Source organism: Callionymus lyra, chromosome 12 (assembly GCF_982586985.1).
Source record: "Callionymus lyra chromosome 12, fCalLyr1.hap1.1, whole genome shotgun sequence".
In the NCBI taxonomy this organism is placed as follows: Eukaryota; Metazoa; Chordata; class Actinopteri; order Syngnathiformes; family Callionymidae; genus Callionymus; species Callionymus lyra.
Window position 1 is genome coordinate 20,566,947 of NC_141829.1, and position 13,141 is coordinate 20,580,087.

General features: G+C 33.8%; 1 protein-coding gene across 6 annotated transcripts; it reads left to right on the forward strand.

Annotated features, from left to right (window-relative positions):
- The first annotated feature begins 4,019 nt into the window (after positions 1–4,019).
- scel (sciellin) lies at positions 4,020–12,802 on the forward strand. 6 transcript variants are annotated; one of them, XM_087804277.1, is made up of 24 exons: positions 4,020–4,135; positions 4,751–4,787; positions 5,703–5,805; positions 5,965–6,027; positions 6,086–6,145; positions 6,210–6,239; positions 7,017–7,055; positions 7,184–7,255; positions 7,316–7,384; positions 7,533–7,601; positions 7,705–7,758; positions 7,940–7,987; positions 9,235–9,291; positions 9,366–9,410; positions 9,492–9,533; positions 9,615–9,665; positions 9,787–9,828; positions 10,610–10,681; positions 10,748–10,810; positions 10,881–10,964; positions 11,041–11,112; positions 12,039–12,147; positions 12,302–12,404; positions 12,488–12,802. In XM_087804277.1, the coding sequence occupies exons 2-24, from the start codon at positions 4,766–4,768 to the stop codon at positions 12,502–12,504; spliced, it is 1,386 nt and encodes a 461-aa protein (XP_087660403.1). In that variant the 5' UTR covers positions 4,020–4,135; positions 4,751–4,765; the 3' UTR covers positions 12,505–12,802. The 6 variants fall into 6 exon arrangements, with proteins under 6 accessions (XP_087660403.1, XP_087660406.1, XP_087660407.1 ...); XM_087804280.1 differs by having other exon boundaries at positions 10,613–10,681; XM_087804281.1 differs by having other exon boundaries at positions 7,187–7,255.
- The last annotated feature ends 339 nt before the right edge of the window (positions 12,803–13,141 follow it).

Sequence of the window (13,141 nt, forward strand, 5' to 3'; positions counted from 1 at the left end):
TATAAAAACAATTTCACTCTTTGTGTAGTTGTGGTTTTCTGGATACATACCAAGTATACATAATGAAGGGTCACATTTAATGCTAATATTTAACATTTTCCCCAATTCAGAGACTACATAACTTATAACTACATAAAAATATAAGAATCTTTGGACAATCACAAATACACAATGAAAAATGTTCATTTTTCTACCTGGCATCTGTTGCATAGGTCTGGGATATTTGGGTTTAATTTATTTAGTTTCTCAGGAGTTATATACACTCTCAGTAGCCATTTGTATTGAAGAAATTCCAAAAGTGTGTTAGCAGAGAGTTTTAGGGCCTTTTTACATGTATTTTTGCAGTTTTCAACAGACACTTCCACTGGTAGGCCCTCATTTCATTCCCTTAATTTGTTCTCTGCAGATTCTGATGAACAACAGTTTAAAATATTATAGATTTCTGAAATAATTCCCCTTTTTGAAGGTTCTTTGATTGTTATTTCTTCCAAAAAAGGATAGCTTAGGTTTTCTGGTTCCTGCCTGGTTAGATCGAAATAAAAAGGACCAACTTTAAGTACTTAAAAAAGTGTTGTCATGGGATTTCGTGTCTCATTTTTAGTTCCTCAAATGTTTTAATATGATTGTTTTCCTGATGCGTACGAATCTTCTCATTCCACGACTTAAATCCCACATCTTTTCTTCCCGGGACAAAGAGATGATGCCCCAAATTGGGCTATATTGTGACAAAGTGAGGGTCTCATTCAGATATTTCTGGACTTTATACCATACATAAATCATATTTTTAACAATTGGATTCGTTGTTTTCTTTTTCAAGCTTTTGGGGCAGTCAGAGTAAATATAAGCTGGGAGCTGACATTCAACAGAATTTGATTCAATATCTCTCCAAGTTGGATTATTACTGTTAGAGAAGTAGAACCTCATTGTTCTCAGCTGTGTGGCCCAGTAATACACTAACAGATTTGGACATTTCAGCCCACCTTTGTCATATGGCATGTATAGAAGAGATAAGCCTAGTCCGGGCCGTCTATTATTCCATATGAAGCGATTGAATGTTTTTTAAAACTAGACCATACATCCCCGGAGGAGGTGGCAACGGCAAATTCTGAAAGAGATATAGGAGTTTAGGAAGGATATTCATTTTTAAAATGTATATTCGACCGATCTGAGAGATACGGAGTCCAGACCATTTCTCGACTGACTTGTCAATTGAATTTAATACATGGGCGTACCTTAAGGGCACTATTTGTTTCAATGTTTGAGTGATTTCTATTCCTAAACAAGTGAAACCATTCACAGAGTTGGTGAACAGAAGTGGTGGGCATGGGCTGGGTGGCAATTTCTCTCACTTAGAGCCATTAGTAATATTGATGATTTGCACTTGTTTACTTTGTAACTAGATATCTTCCAGAACGCATTTATAGTTCCTACTATAACTGGAAGAAACTTATCTAGATGTTTAATAAGAAAAACAAAATGACGGCATCTGCATACAGTGCTACAGTATATGGTTTTCAATCTGGTTTGTGTGAATTCCACAGATTTCAGTATTGCTTCTGATCGCCATTGCTAAAGACTCAATTGCTATTACAAATAGAGGTGGAAGAGGGCAGCCCTGCCTTCAGCCTCTACTGATATTAATTGGTGGTGAAACATTATTGTTTGTAATTATTTCGGCAAACGGCTTATTTTATAGGATTTTAACCCATTTGCAAAAATGTTCCCCCAAATCCAAACTGTGTCAGGAGGTCAAATACATGCCCCCACTCTACTTTATCAAATGCCTTTTGGACATCCAAGGCAAGTAAAGCTGTGTCTGGTGAGTTTTCATGGAAATGTATGATATTCAAAACTCTACGTACATTGTGGAATCCTTGTCGTTCTTTTATAAATCCATTTTGGTCATCCTTTATTATTTTAGGTAGAAGATGTTCCAATCTTTTATTTTCAAAATCCAATATTTTAAGTCACTGTTCAGACTAATTTGACTTAATTTTTCATATTTGTCATTATTTTTGCCTGGCTTTGGGAGAAGGGTGATCAGCGCTCTTCTTAAGGCAGTAAACCTTCCTGAAATTATTCTATGAACATTTCCATAACCTTAATTTGGATTCAAATGTATTATAAAAGTCTGACGGTAAGCCATCAGGACCTGGTGATTTACCCGTAGCCATATTTTTTATTGCAAAAGTGATTTCCTTCATGGTTAAATCCGTTTCCAACAGTTCCTTATTCTAATGTGAGATTTTTGTTTTTTTCAGGAATAATTTTATATATTTCTGGATAAGAGTCACTTTCTGAGCTTTGAAGATTTTCATAATATCTTTTAAATTCAAGATTTATTACAGAGGGATATTGAGTTGTGTCTCCATTGTGTAGTTTTAGTGAAGTTATGGCTCTTTCAGACTGAAGTTCTTTTATGCACCAAGCCAAAATTGTACCTGCTTTTTCCCCTTGATCAGAAAAGGTCTGTCTAAGTTTTAGAAAAGCTGCTTGTCTATTATATTGAGCTCTTAATCACAGTATCTGTGATGTGCTTCGGGATGCGATAATTGATAATATTTTGATTATACTTGTTTTATCTTTTTTTCCCAATAATAATACTTTTTCTCTGGATTTTTCCCTTTTGAGCTTGTAAAACTGATTATTTCCCCCCTTATAAATTCTTTAGAAGCCTCTCATCTAATACTGGCATGACATGTTACTTTTAATACATTAATCATGAACTTCTACCTTTACAATTAAACAAATATCCATCTCTGGGCCTAGTGTAGTTAAGAGCACAAAATCTCATCGGAAATCAAAATAAAAGTGTAAACTTTCTGGGCTAAATTGTGTGCATGAGAAGATGTGCATGAGGGGCTTTAACAGACAAGTTACGATTCAGTGTAAGGCTCTGAAACACTGTCATAATTATATTTTAAAATACATGTTGAATGTTTGTATAGTAGACAAAAAAATGATCTGGGAAATAAGACACCAGAATCTGCATTGGTAATTGGTCTTCATTTTTTTAATATTTCAGAACAGAGTCCATTATTGTATCTTACCCATATCTATCATGTTCTGTTTGCTCCTCTTTTTTTGGCCATATTTCGACATGTTCATTCTAGGAAAAACATTAATTCTAAGAAACATTAAACCACTGCCTTACAGCCTAAGTCTCAGGACTCAAGCCTGCTAATGTTCATTCATTCAAACGGTTATAATACACTTTATAAACTAGTTAACAACATGATAGCTTGGAAAAACATGGATTTCTGGAGCTTTCATAGCAATCGTTTTTCTCATAGTGTAACTAACTTCATGTGGTGTTATAATCCCTTGACCTCTGTTGATATCAACCACCACTATACCGTGTTTCAACTTTGACCTATTATAACACCTGAACAGGTGGGTCATTAGTGGACAATCTGCATTCCTCGCACGCCTAAGAGAGTGCATTGTCTGTCACTATTATGTCGACACTCCCTGACACGCTATGCAGCCTGTGATCGTGACTGACACTCCCAGTTATTGAGTCAGTACTTTAAACATTTAAAGTCTAAACATTACTGTGGCGTTCATCCGAAACCAAGCTCGTAAAAGTTGGTTAAACTACCAGTTTAAAGCACAGTTCATTTAAGGATATTTGCAAATCTCCTTAAGAAGAGCCTGTTGTTTTGCTCGTGAACCAAGACTCCTCTGAGTGTTACTGTCAAAGTACAAAGTCCTACGTTTATTCGAAGAGATAATGTGCTGTAAAAAGACGGAGGTCAGTGACGTCTGGACACAACAGGGAGCTGGGTTATATTTTTTTTAAAAAGTACTCAGAGAGGACCCGATAAGGTATATCCTGCTCGGCTTCATTTCATCAAAGTTGAATTGCAGGTTCAGCACTCCACCCTGAATGTTTTAAAAAAAAAAAAAACCTCCATGGACGGAAGGCGTAAATAGAAAGCAGTGAACTGGTGATGACAGGGAGAAAAGTATGTGCTTCTCCTTCTATGTTGCCGGTGAAGCCCCACCCTGGGGTGTCCTTGAACAATCCTCCCCTCCAGTTAAAAGCCAAGCAAAGGCGGAGTAATTGCCGACTGCTTTAGTGAAGACTGAGGGACTTTCACGCTGAGAGTTAGTTGCTGTCGCACAAGTTAAGGTGAGTGATGTTTGTTTTTTTATCATCTGAGCTAGATTCTGATTTAAAGGTAATTATCTTTATCAGACTGCATGTCGATTAATGACCAACTGTACTGAACATTTTCATTAGTATACACTTTCATACTTTGGCTCATATTATAGGACAGATTTAACTTTAAATATGATGATATTTTACATGATGTCAGAAGGTTTAGTGACTTTTTTTTTAAACTCTACACTTGAGTGACAGCATGAAAGCTGTCAAAAGTAGATCAGAGTTTTTCATTATGGATTTCTAACCCACTTCAGCCAGTTTTTTTTACATAATAAGCAGCTGATGGCATGTTTGCCCCTATGTGTCTGTGAAGGTGTGTGAGGAAGGGTAGGCGTGGCCTCATGTGGGTACAGATCAAGATGAACCAGTTTGAGGCTGACGTGATTTTACAGATAGCAACCACAGTGAACAAGATCAATCTGTTTGAAAAGGGTGTGAGTGTGAGAGTGTGTGTTTAAAAAATACTGATTTTTGATTTGACTTTGATCTGGTGAGCCAAAGCTTGAATTGAAGAAAAACATCTGATCTTACAGCGTCATCTAGTGGATAAAATATGTTTTTCTTTTGTATGTTTTGCAGGTGAAAAATACCAAAATGAGTCGCTACTCACGTTATTGTAAGTACTTGACAAAATATGATGAAATGTTAATCATGATGTTGTAGAATGTATTCTATTTTATTCTTGTTATTTAGTTATATTGCCCCTTGATCTTTTGTTTAATTTGTTTAATTGGTATATATATATATATATATATATATATATATATATATATATATATATATATATATATATATATATATATATATATATATACATATTACGAGTAAAAATTGTTCAGTTATAATATATGTTTATTATAGATTTTTTATAACGTCAATATAAATTAATCCCTTATAAGTAAGTAAGTAAGGAAGTAAGTAAGTAAGTCATTTTTATTTAAGCGCTTTTCTAGACCAGGGTCACAAAGCGCTTAAACAATCAAAACAATACTCAATAAAGTATATACTTTAAGGGCAAGATAAAACTGATAACACAACAGGAGTCCCAGACAATCAAGGAAAAGCCTGAACAAATAAAAACGTAAAATAAAAAATAAAAAGTATTTAAACAATGTTTTAATTTCTTAATTTAAGAGATTAAATATCTTTGAATTATAGCAATTCTTTTATCGAAGAAGGTATACAACTGTTGTTTTTTTTAAACTGTAGATTTAAAATATTACTATTGAAGGCTAGTAAAACACCACTTCTTAAACACAATAAATTAGTTTTCTTCCTTGTTATGTATATATGATAAAAAATCCACTTCAATTATTTTTCATAATAAATCTGTTATGGTATATATATTATTAAACATTATTCTTTAACATGCTTTTAAAATGACAATTATTTCAGTAGAAATATCATTAAAACATAGCTCACTAATGATATTGTATGACATCCTGGTAAGAGTGTGATAATAATATAAAAAAAAGGATTGTGAAAAAGGGTTCAGCAAGTTTCATCTTATACTGAAATATACTTTCTGCAGCTGGAACAAGTACCAGCCAGGCGACTGAGGACAGCAAAAGAAAGTCGCTGTTGAAAGATGGCAGCTGGATCAGGAGACCTGAAGAAGAGGATGAGGCTGTTGAGTGAGTTTTTTCACCTTATGCACTTACTCACACACAATTTAAAATATTGCAAGGTGTGTCTACTATCGTCAAAATGATCTCCGCTGTCGCATTCCTTTGCTAAATGTTACAAAAATTTGACCTCTCTCCCTTCCCTTTCTCTCGCTCTCTCTGTAACAGCCGTGACCCAAATTTTGGCAAAAGCATTCTGGGCCAATACAGATCCACTGAAAGTATTGGAAGGTAAAACTAAACTTTAATTATATTTTTCAATATTCCATTAAAAATGATTTCATTATAGCTCTGGGTCTGATGACTTGAAACCCACGTCGCCAACATCTGTGCAGGCTCTCTCTCGAAGGTCAGTGTTAATAACTTATGTTTTCAACCATATTTTTATACCTTAAATTTTATGTTTTTCGTAGATTCACTGGTAGTACGGATGATTTAAAAAGGTCAGTATTTTCTACATAAAAAAAGAATGCTTACGTATTTAAAAAACACTACTTTTACTTTTTGGTTTATTTTGCCTTAAATTTGGTAATTTATTCTTATATCTATACCTGTATTAAAATTACACGGTAAGAGAAAACAATGATTGTGAGAACTAGCTGATTGGACAATTTTTAACTGACAATTTTCTCATGAAGTCAGACCATTGAGTCTAAAAGATTGAATCGCATCAGCCAGTTGTCAATTTAAAAAAAACGTATTCAAATTAAAAAACAAACAATTTACAGTTGAAAACAAATCCCTTTTCAACAGCTTCTATCTATTATTATTATTATTTACATGTAGGTAATCTTAAGCTTAATGAATAAGATTAAACTACCAAAAGATGAACAAAAATCAGGTTACATTTTAAGGTAACTTGACTGCTTGAGACCTTGGCTCCTGTCAGGGGTTTAAGTGATGTCATCTGCCATCTAAGATTTTATAGTATTGTATCAAGGACATTATTTCTTATGATGAAATGAATTTGCTATACAAATAAATGATTCTTATTCTAGTTTTGAGTTTTGGACATGGATAAATTGTTTGTGTGCTTGTTGAAAGAAATGCCAAAAAGTTTAGATTTGAATTTACGATTAAATTGGTACGTGCAGTTTGTGATTCAAAATACTTCAATTAAAAGTTAGGCTCCTTTAAAAAAGATAGCGTCACATGTTAAGAGTCACTGTTTTGTTGGTTTTACAAATTTATCCAATGCATTTTCCTTTCATTCCAAACAGTCCTACTGAAAGCAGGACGTCCTCTACCTACACCAGAAGGTAAATAATCAATACATTTACATTTATATGTCGAAATGTATCTGCTCACGTTTGTCTTTTTACGTCAACTGCTTCATGTCTATGATAAATATAAGTATATTAAAAAAAAAACATATTTGAACTTTCAGCAGCAAGACCACCACCGTGACCAACGATGCCAAAGTCTCAGAAACTACCATCACCACCACCCAGAGCCTCAGGTATCAGATGGTTCAACCACAACTTCAGTCCTTCAGTTCATGACCTCAGGTTTCTTCCAGGTCACCCGGGATCAAGTCTCCCACCAAGACCGAGACCTTCTCTGAGCGAGTGCAGTCGTCCAGCAGAGGGTAACTGTTGTTTTTGCTTTAATAACTAATACTAGAAGATGCTTTTTTTAAAGCCTGGAAATGTGAATTTTCCGCAACAATATTCTGTATCTGTATTAATGTTTTCAGTACAATGTAAGATAATATATATATATATATTTTTAAACAGACAGCAGTTTGCATACTCCCCCACCAGGACCACCAGAGTGTCCGAGACAACTACGACCAGTGATAAAACGTATATGACGTTTAACCTTTTTATTTATTTATGCAATCATTTGATGTATTTATATATTTCTTTTTGTGTTTTTTTAATTAAATCAAACGTCTCCTTTTTTCAGTGCGGAGGACAAACTTTACAGCAGCCTCATCCCCTCAGCTATCAAAGATGGAAGGTGATTTTATTTCTTTTTTTTATACTATAAAACTCTTTTGTTTTATTTGTCTCCAACATTCTTCTCTAAATGTCTCCGACATCCTAATTTCTTTTTGTCCAATTTATAGATTTCTAACTCTTTTAATTGTTAATGGTCAGATTTGATTGAAAGTTGATTTTTCTTTTCTTTTAAAATAAAGAAGCAGCACAAGAACTGAGACCTACTCTGTGAAGAGCAGCAGCAACAGGTGAGTTTTCACAACTATTGTGATTGAAATCTTAAACAGCCTTCAGAATCTTTGGTCACTGTTGTTTTTTTTCACCAATCTTTTACAAACGTATAACATTTGCAATTTGTGTTTCCAGATTCAGAAACTAATGACTTCATAAAAGGGTCACAAAAGCGTCCCAGACATTATGTATCGAGACAAGCTACAATGATTTAAAAAATAGAGAATAAAATCAGGTTATGAAATATGGTTCAAAACCAAACAACTATTGTTTAATATATTTATTTGAAATGTTAATGCACTTTTCTATTCGTGTCAGAATCTGAACGTTACATAATATCTGTGATCTTTGTCTTTGATCCCCGTCAAATATTGACAGTATCAGTGTATTATTTCTTAGTGTTTTTCAATATAAGAACAAATAGTTTGTTCATATATTTACACACAGTAACCCGCAGTTACCTTAAAGACCGCCATCTAGTGGGCTCTGAAAATGAGGACAACTTGTCATGATGCTTCATCACTCCATCACTGGAGGCCCAGACCTTTCTTTTGAAGTATATCAGTTCTATCAAAATATTGAATGGTTGAATTAAACATTTATTTTTATTTTTGTTACCTATTTTTCTGCATTTAATTATTTTATTTGAATCAATGACTTATGAATGAAATAATTTGATTATTCAAATGGCTGAATTTTCCTTAATCTAAAAAACTTGACTTTACTTCTAAACATAAAGTTTGATATTTTAATTCCAATATTTCAAAAATATTCTTTCTAAATTCAACCTTTACTTGTAGCCTTTGTTATTTACTATTTAAATGTTTGTTTTAGTGCCATCTTACCAGACTCATTCAAACAAGCACTGATCAATGTGATCGTCTGTCCATCACATGATTGGCTGAAAGTTCGATCAAGTAGCTCGCTACTCTGTTGGTATTGTCTGGTGGCGCTAGAACACCAACATTTTTATATTGAATTTAATGGGCTACGAATAACAAAATATTGAATTTAGAAAAAATATTTTTGAATAATTGGAATTTAAATATGAAATGAAGTGTAAAAAAAAATCATTCAACTAAAAAAACAAAAATTCAATTTTTCTTTATTAAATTATACGGTACTTCAATATTAATTAAATTAATTGGATTTTTTCCATGTTTACTCCAACTCCTAGCTTCTGTATGACGATGATGTTTCTGTACGTCCATCATGCACGCTAGTATTACTCATGATATTCATCTATTTTCCTTCTCTCACGCAGGGATGACGATATACCCTTCGACTCAAACCTGAACAAGTCCAGCTGGGATGGTGACAGGTGACTCCACGATCACAAATGAAATCCAAAAACGACACTTTCCTGAGTTAAACATGTAATAAATGTCTTTGCAGCAAAATCAGCACTGAGACAGTGACTGTGACCAGAAGCACCAACGGGTGAGTGGAGGCTCTAATGCATGTGAGTGATGTTTAATTAACTTTTTATTAACTTTTTCTTTTTCTTTTTTGCTGTTTCAGGGACAGCTTCAAGAGCACCACATCAACAAGGAGGCCATCAACGTGAGTTTTTTTTTACAGCTATTTAAAGCTCATTATTTTGTCTTATACTGACATAAATATATCAAAATGTGTGTTTTCTAGAGCTGAAGATGAACTGTACGACTCCCTGCTGCCAAGAGCTATCAGCAATATGTGAGTCTGTGTGTGTGTGTGTGTGTGTGTGTGTGTGTGTGTGTGTGTGTGTGTGTGTGTGTGTGTGTGTGTGTGCACAGGGAATCTGTTGACAATTTATGTGTGTTTTTATGAATATTAGAGTTGAAAGCCCACCGTCTCCACCCTCCACCCAAACCAGCAGGTAAACAGTGCAAACAGAAGATATCTACCGGGATGGTGGATGCTTGGTATCTTGGTTGCAATACTTCAGAGCATATAATGAGCTTGAGCTTGGGGGTCTTATTATCTTTTTTGGACAGCAGGTGTCAGTGTTATTTTTTTTTATTTATGGCTAGAAAAGGTTGAGCCACAATAAGTAACTGTGAAAATCACATTTCTTTTTTTTAATCATGTACTTTAAATATGCTTTTTGAAATAGATATTATATGTCATTTTTTTTGCTGTCATCTGCAAAAGTAGCTTAAATTGTCTGATACATTAGAATCTGTACAACTTGTTTCATTGATTTGAATATATTGTTATAATTCAATAAACGAATATCTTTACTACATAAATTATTTATAATACTTCACATCTAATTTTTTGTTTTAGTTTTAGTTTAGTAATGAATACATTGAAAGGTTGAGTTGTTTTTGTGAACTAATTCAATTCAATAATTTGAATACAAATATGATATACTATCATGTCTCTTGTTACAAAAAGTGAATTCACATCTGATGAAAACAACAATAAATATAGGTTTATGTTTCATTTGACATTTCAAGTTGATATTTACTTATCTTGTGTGAAAAATATTATATCCTGGCTCACTTTTTTAAAGGGTTTGGGTTCCACTGCAGTTTATTTTTCTTCAGAGCTTCCATGTCTCTTTTTGTGCTTGCTTTGGTGTTTCTGCAAAGACATTAATGCAATTTTACGTGCGACTTTATACTGACTTAACATTGAACTGTGTGATTTGTTAGCAGCTACAGCTCTTACAAAGAGGATCTTCCCACCACTCGCACCAGCTCCACCACCATCAGCAGCAAACCTGGGTATGAAAACCTACTTTATATATTTGTTTCAGCTTCTACGTTTATGTTTTGACGTTTGATATCCAGGTCTCTTGTCGATGACTACTCCAGTGAACACAAATCCTACTCTTACTCCAGGCCGAGCAGCACGTGAGAAATGTTTCATTTGAAAGTGCGTCGTATCACATGAGTTGTATTTATAAGTATTTCATGATTACAGGTACGAGTACAGCAGCATCACTACTCCCACCGACTACAGCAGTCTCTCCAGCACAACCGAGTACACCAGCACTACGTACAGGAGGTGATCGATAGACATGATCATTTATTACTGGTTTAAAAACTATACTGTCGATACAAATGATCTTTTATTATAACAGCAGGTCAACAGCCGATGACACTGACTCTGGCTACACCAAGTCCACCACCAACAACTCTCTGTATTCCCAAAGGTAAGAAAGTAAATACTTATACAGGCACTAAAACTGAAAATCAATCCGATTCCTTCTTACTAGCTTAGCATTAGCACTGATTCAATCTTGATATCACCAAATCCACGTAAGTTAACAGGACTTATTGAGAGTCTATGAAACATTTATTCTATTTTTAAATACATTTTAACTATTCAATTGAGTTTTGGAAAGAACATTTCTGATGCAACAATGACCCTTTCAGAATAAAAGCATCTCAGAGTTAATTTAAAGGGAGAGAAATATTAAAATTAATACAATTGGGAATTCAATCTTAAAACAAAGATTACATTAAAATGTAAATTAAATATAATGTTTAATATATGATCGTAAGAAGTTTTACTTATTTCAAAATACTATATCCATTTGTGTGAATCTTTGTTCTTTAATGCATTTTATGGCATTAAAACAAACTAAAATAGGTTAGGTTAGGTAGAACTTTATTGATCCCTCAGGAGGTCTCCTTCAGGAAATTGTTTTTTTTCCAATTAGACAAAACAATACAGCAATTATTCATAAAAATAAAAATAAAAATAAGAACAAGAACAAGAGAAATAAAGAGAAAGAACAAAAGTTCAAAGTAAAAAAACTGTGAAAGATTCTCACCCACATGCTTGTAAGAAACATTTTTTACATAATTATGAAAATCCCTTGTCACATTCAGGGCTTGAAAAAAATAAAAATCAAACACTAGTAAAACATTTGTATACATATATACATACACACAATCATAGTAAAATATATTGACAATACATATATAGTACAGGGGATAATTATACATATTTAAATAATAATATAATAAAATAACATTAAAAAAGAGTAACAATAATGGAATAATATATTTTTAAAATAATAATATACATACATATGACAGTAAAAGAGATTTAACTAATTTCTTCCTGATACAGGCCAGTGCTTGAGAAGGACTTGTGCACCACCTGCAGGAAGCCGTTCACCGGTGATGCCAAGATGATTCTGGATGACGTGAAGATCAACTGCCATGCCACCTGCTTCAAGGTAAAAATAAATATTGATACTTCAAAATGACAACTACGTCTATAGATAGAAGTGTGAATCTCTAATGATAAATAAATGAAAAAAAAAGATGGTGTGAATGTATTGTGTGTTTTCCAAATGTTTCCCCTCACTCATATATGTGTGTTGTTGACAGTGTGAGGTGTGCAGCCACTCTCTGGCACACCTGAAAGCCGGTGACAGTATGTGGGTCTACAACCGCCTGGTGCACTGCGAGCCCTGCTTCGAGAGCATCCGAGGTAAAGCCGTGACACAGATGTCACCATTTTTCCTCACATTTCATTTGTATCGATTGACAATTTCTTGTTTCATTTCGCTTCAGACAAATGGAGACGCTGAGAGCGTCTGCTGGAGCTTACAGTGGAGGACGAGCGTGTGATCAAGAGCAAAATGAATCATTTATCTTGTGTTATTGAAGAAAACACAAACTTGTTATGGTGCGTTTGGAAAGTCGGATTAGACTCGTAATTGATAACGAAGTGAGCAGTGATATAACTTTCTAATCACATTATAATTTGGATACAATCTTTCTTATATTCTTTGTAGCCTTGGGGGAACCCTTGTTTGTATTGGGGAATGTGTGTTATTGGGCCGGGGCTTTTTTTCTTTGTGCAATAAAAGCATTACTCTTTGTGGATATGTTTGTAATCGTAGTCACTCGGGGACGATCAGAGCTCTCTGTGCTCTGGTGATATCATAATTATAATTATTGAGCATGTTGACAGAAATACCAAGTTCTTCCTAGTTGTCTGTGTGATATTAGGAAAGTGTCATCAAGTGACATGACAGTAAAATATATTTTAAGAAGACACATTTTTCAGCCCTAAAAACAGACATATAAGTCCTATAATGTTTTTTATTTTATTTATTATTTATCTATCATATTTAGCGCCAGTCCAATAATTATTTAAAGGTCAAACTTAAGAGCTATTTCTAATGCTAATGTATATAAATATTTGCAAATAATAGAGAGTCA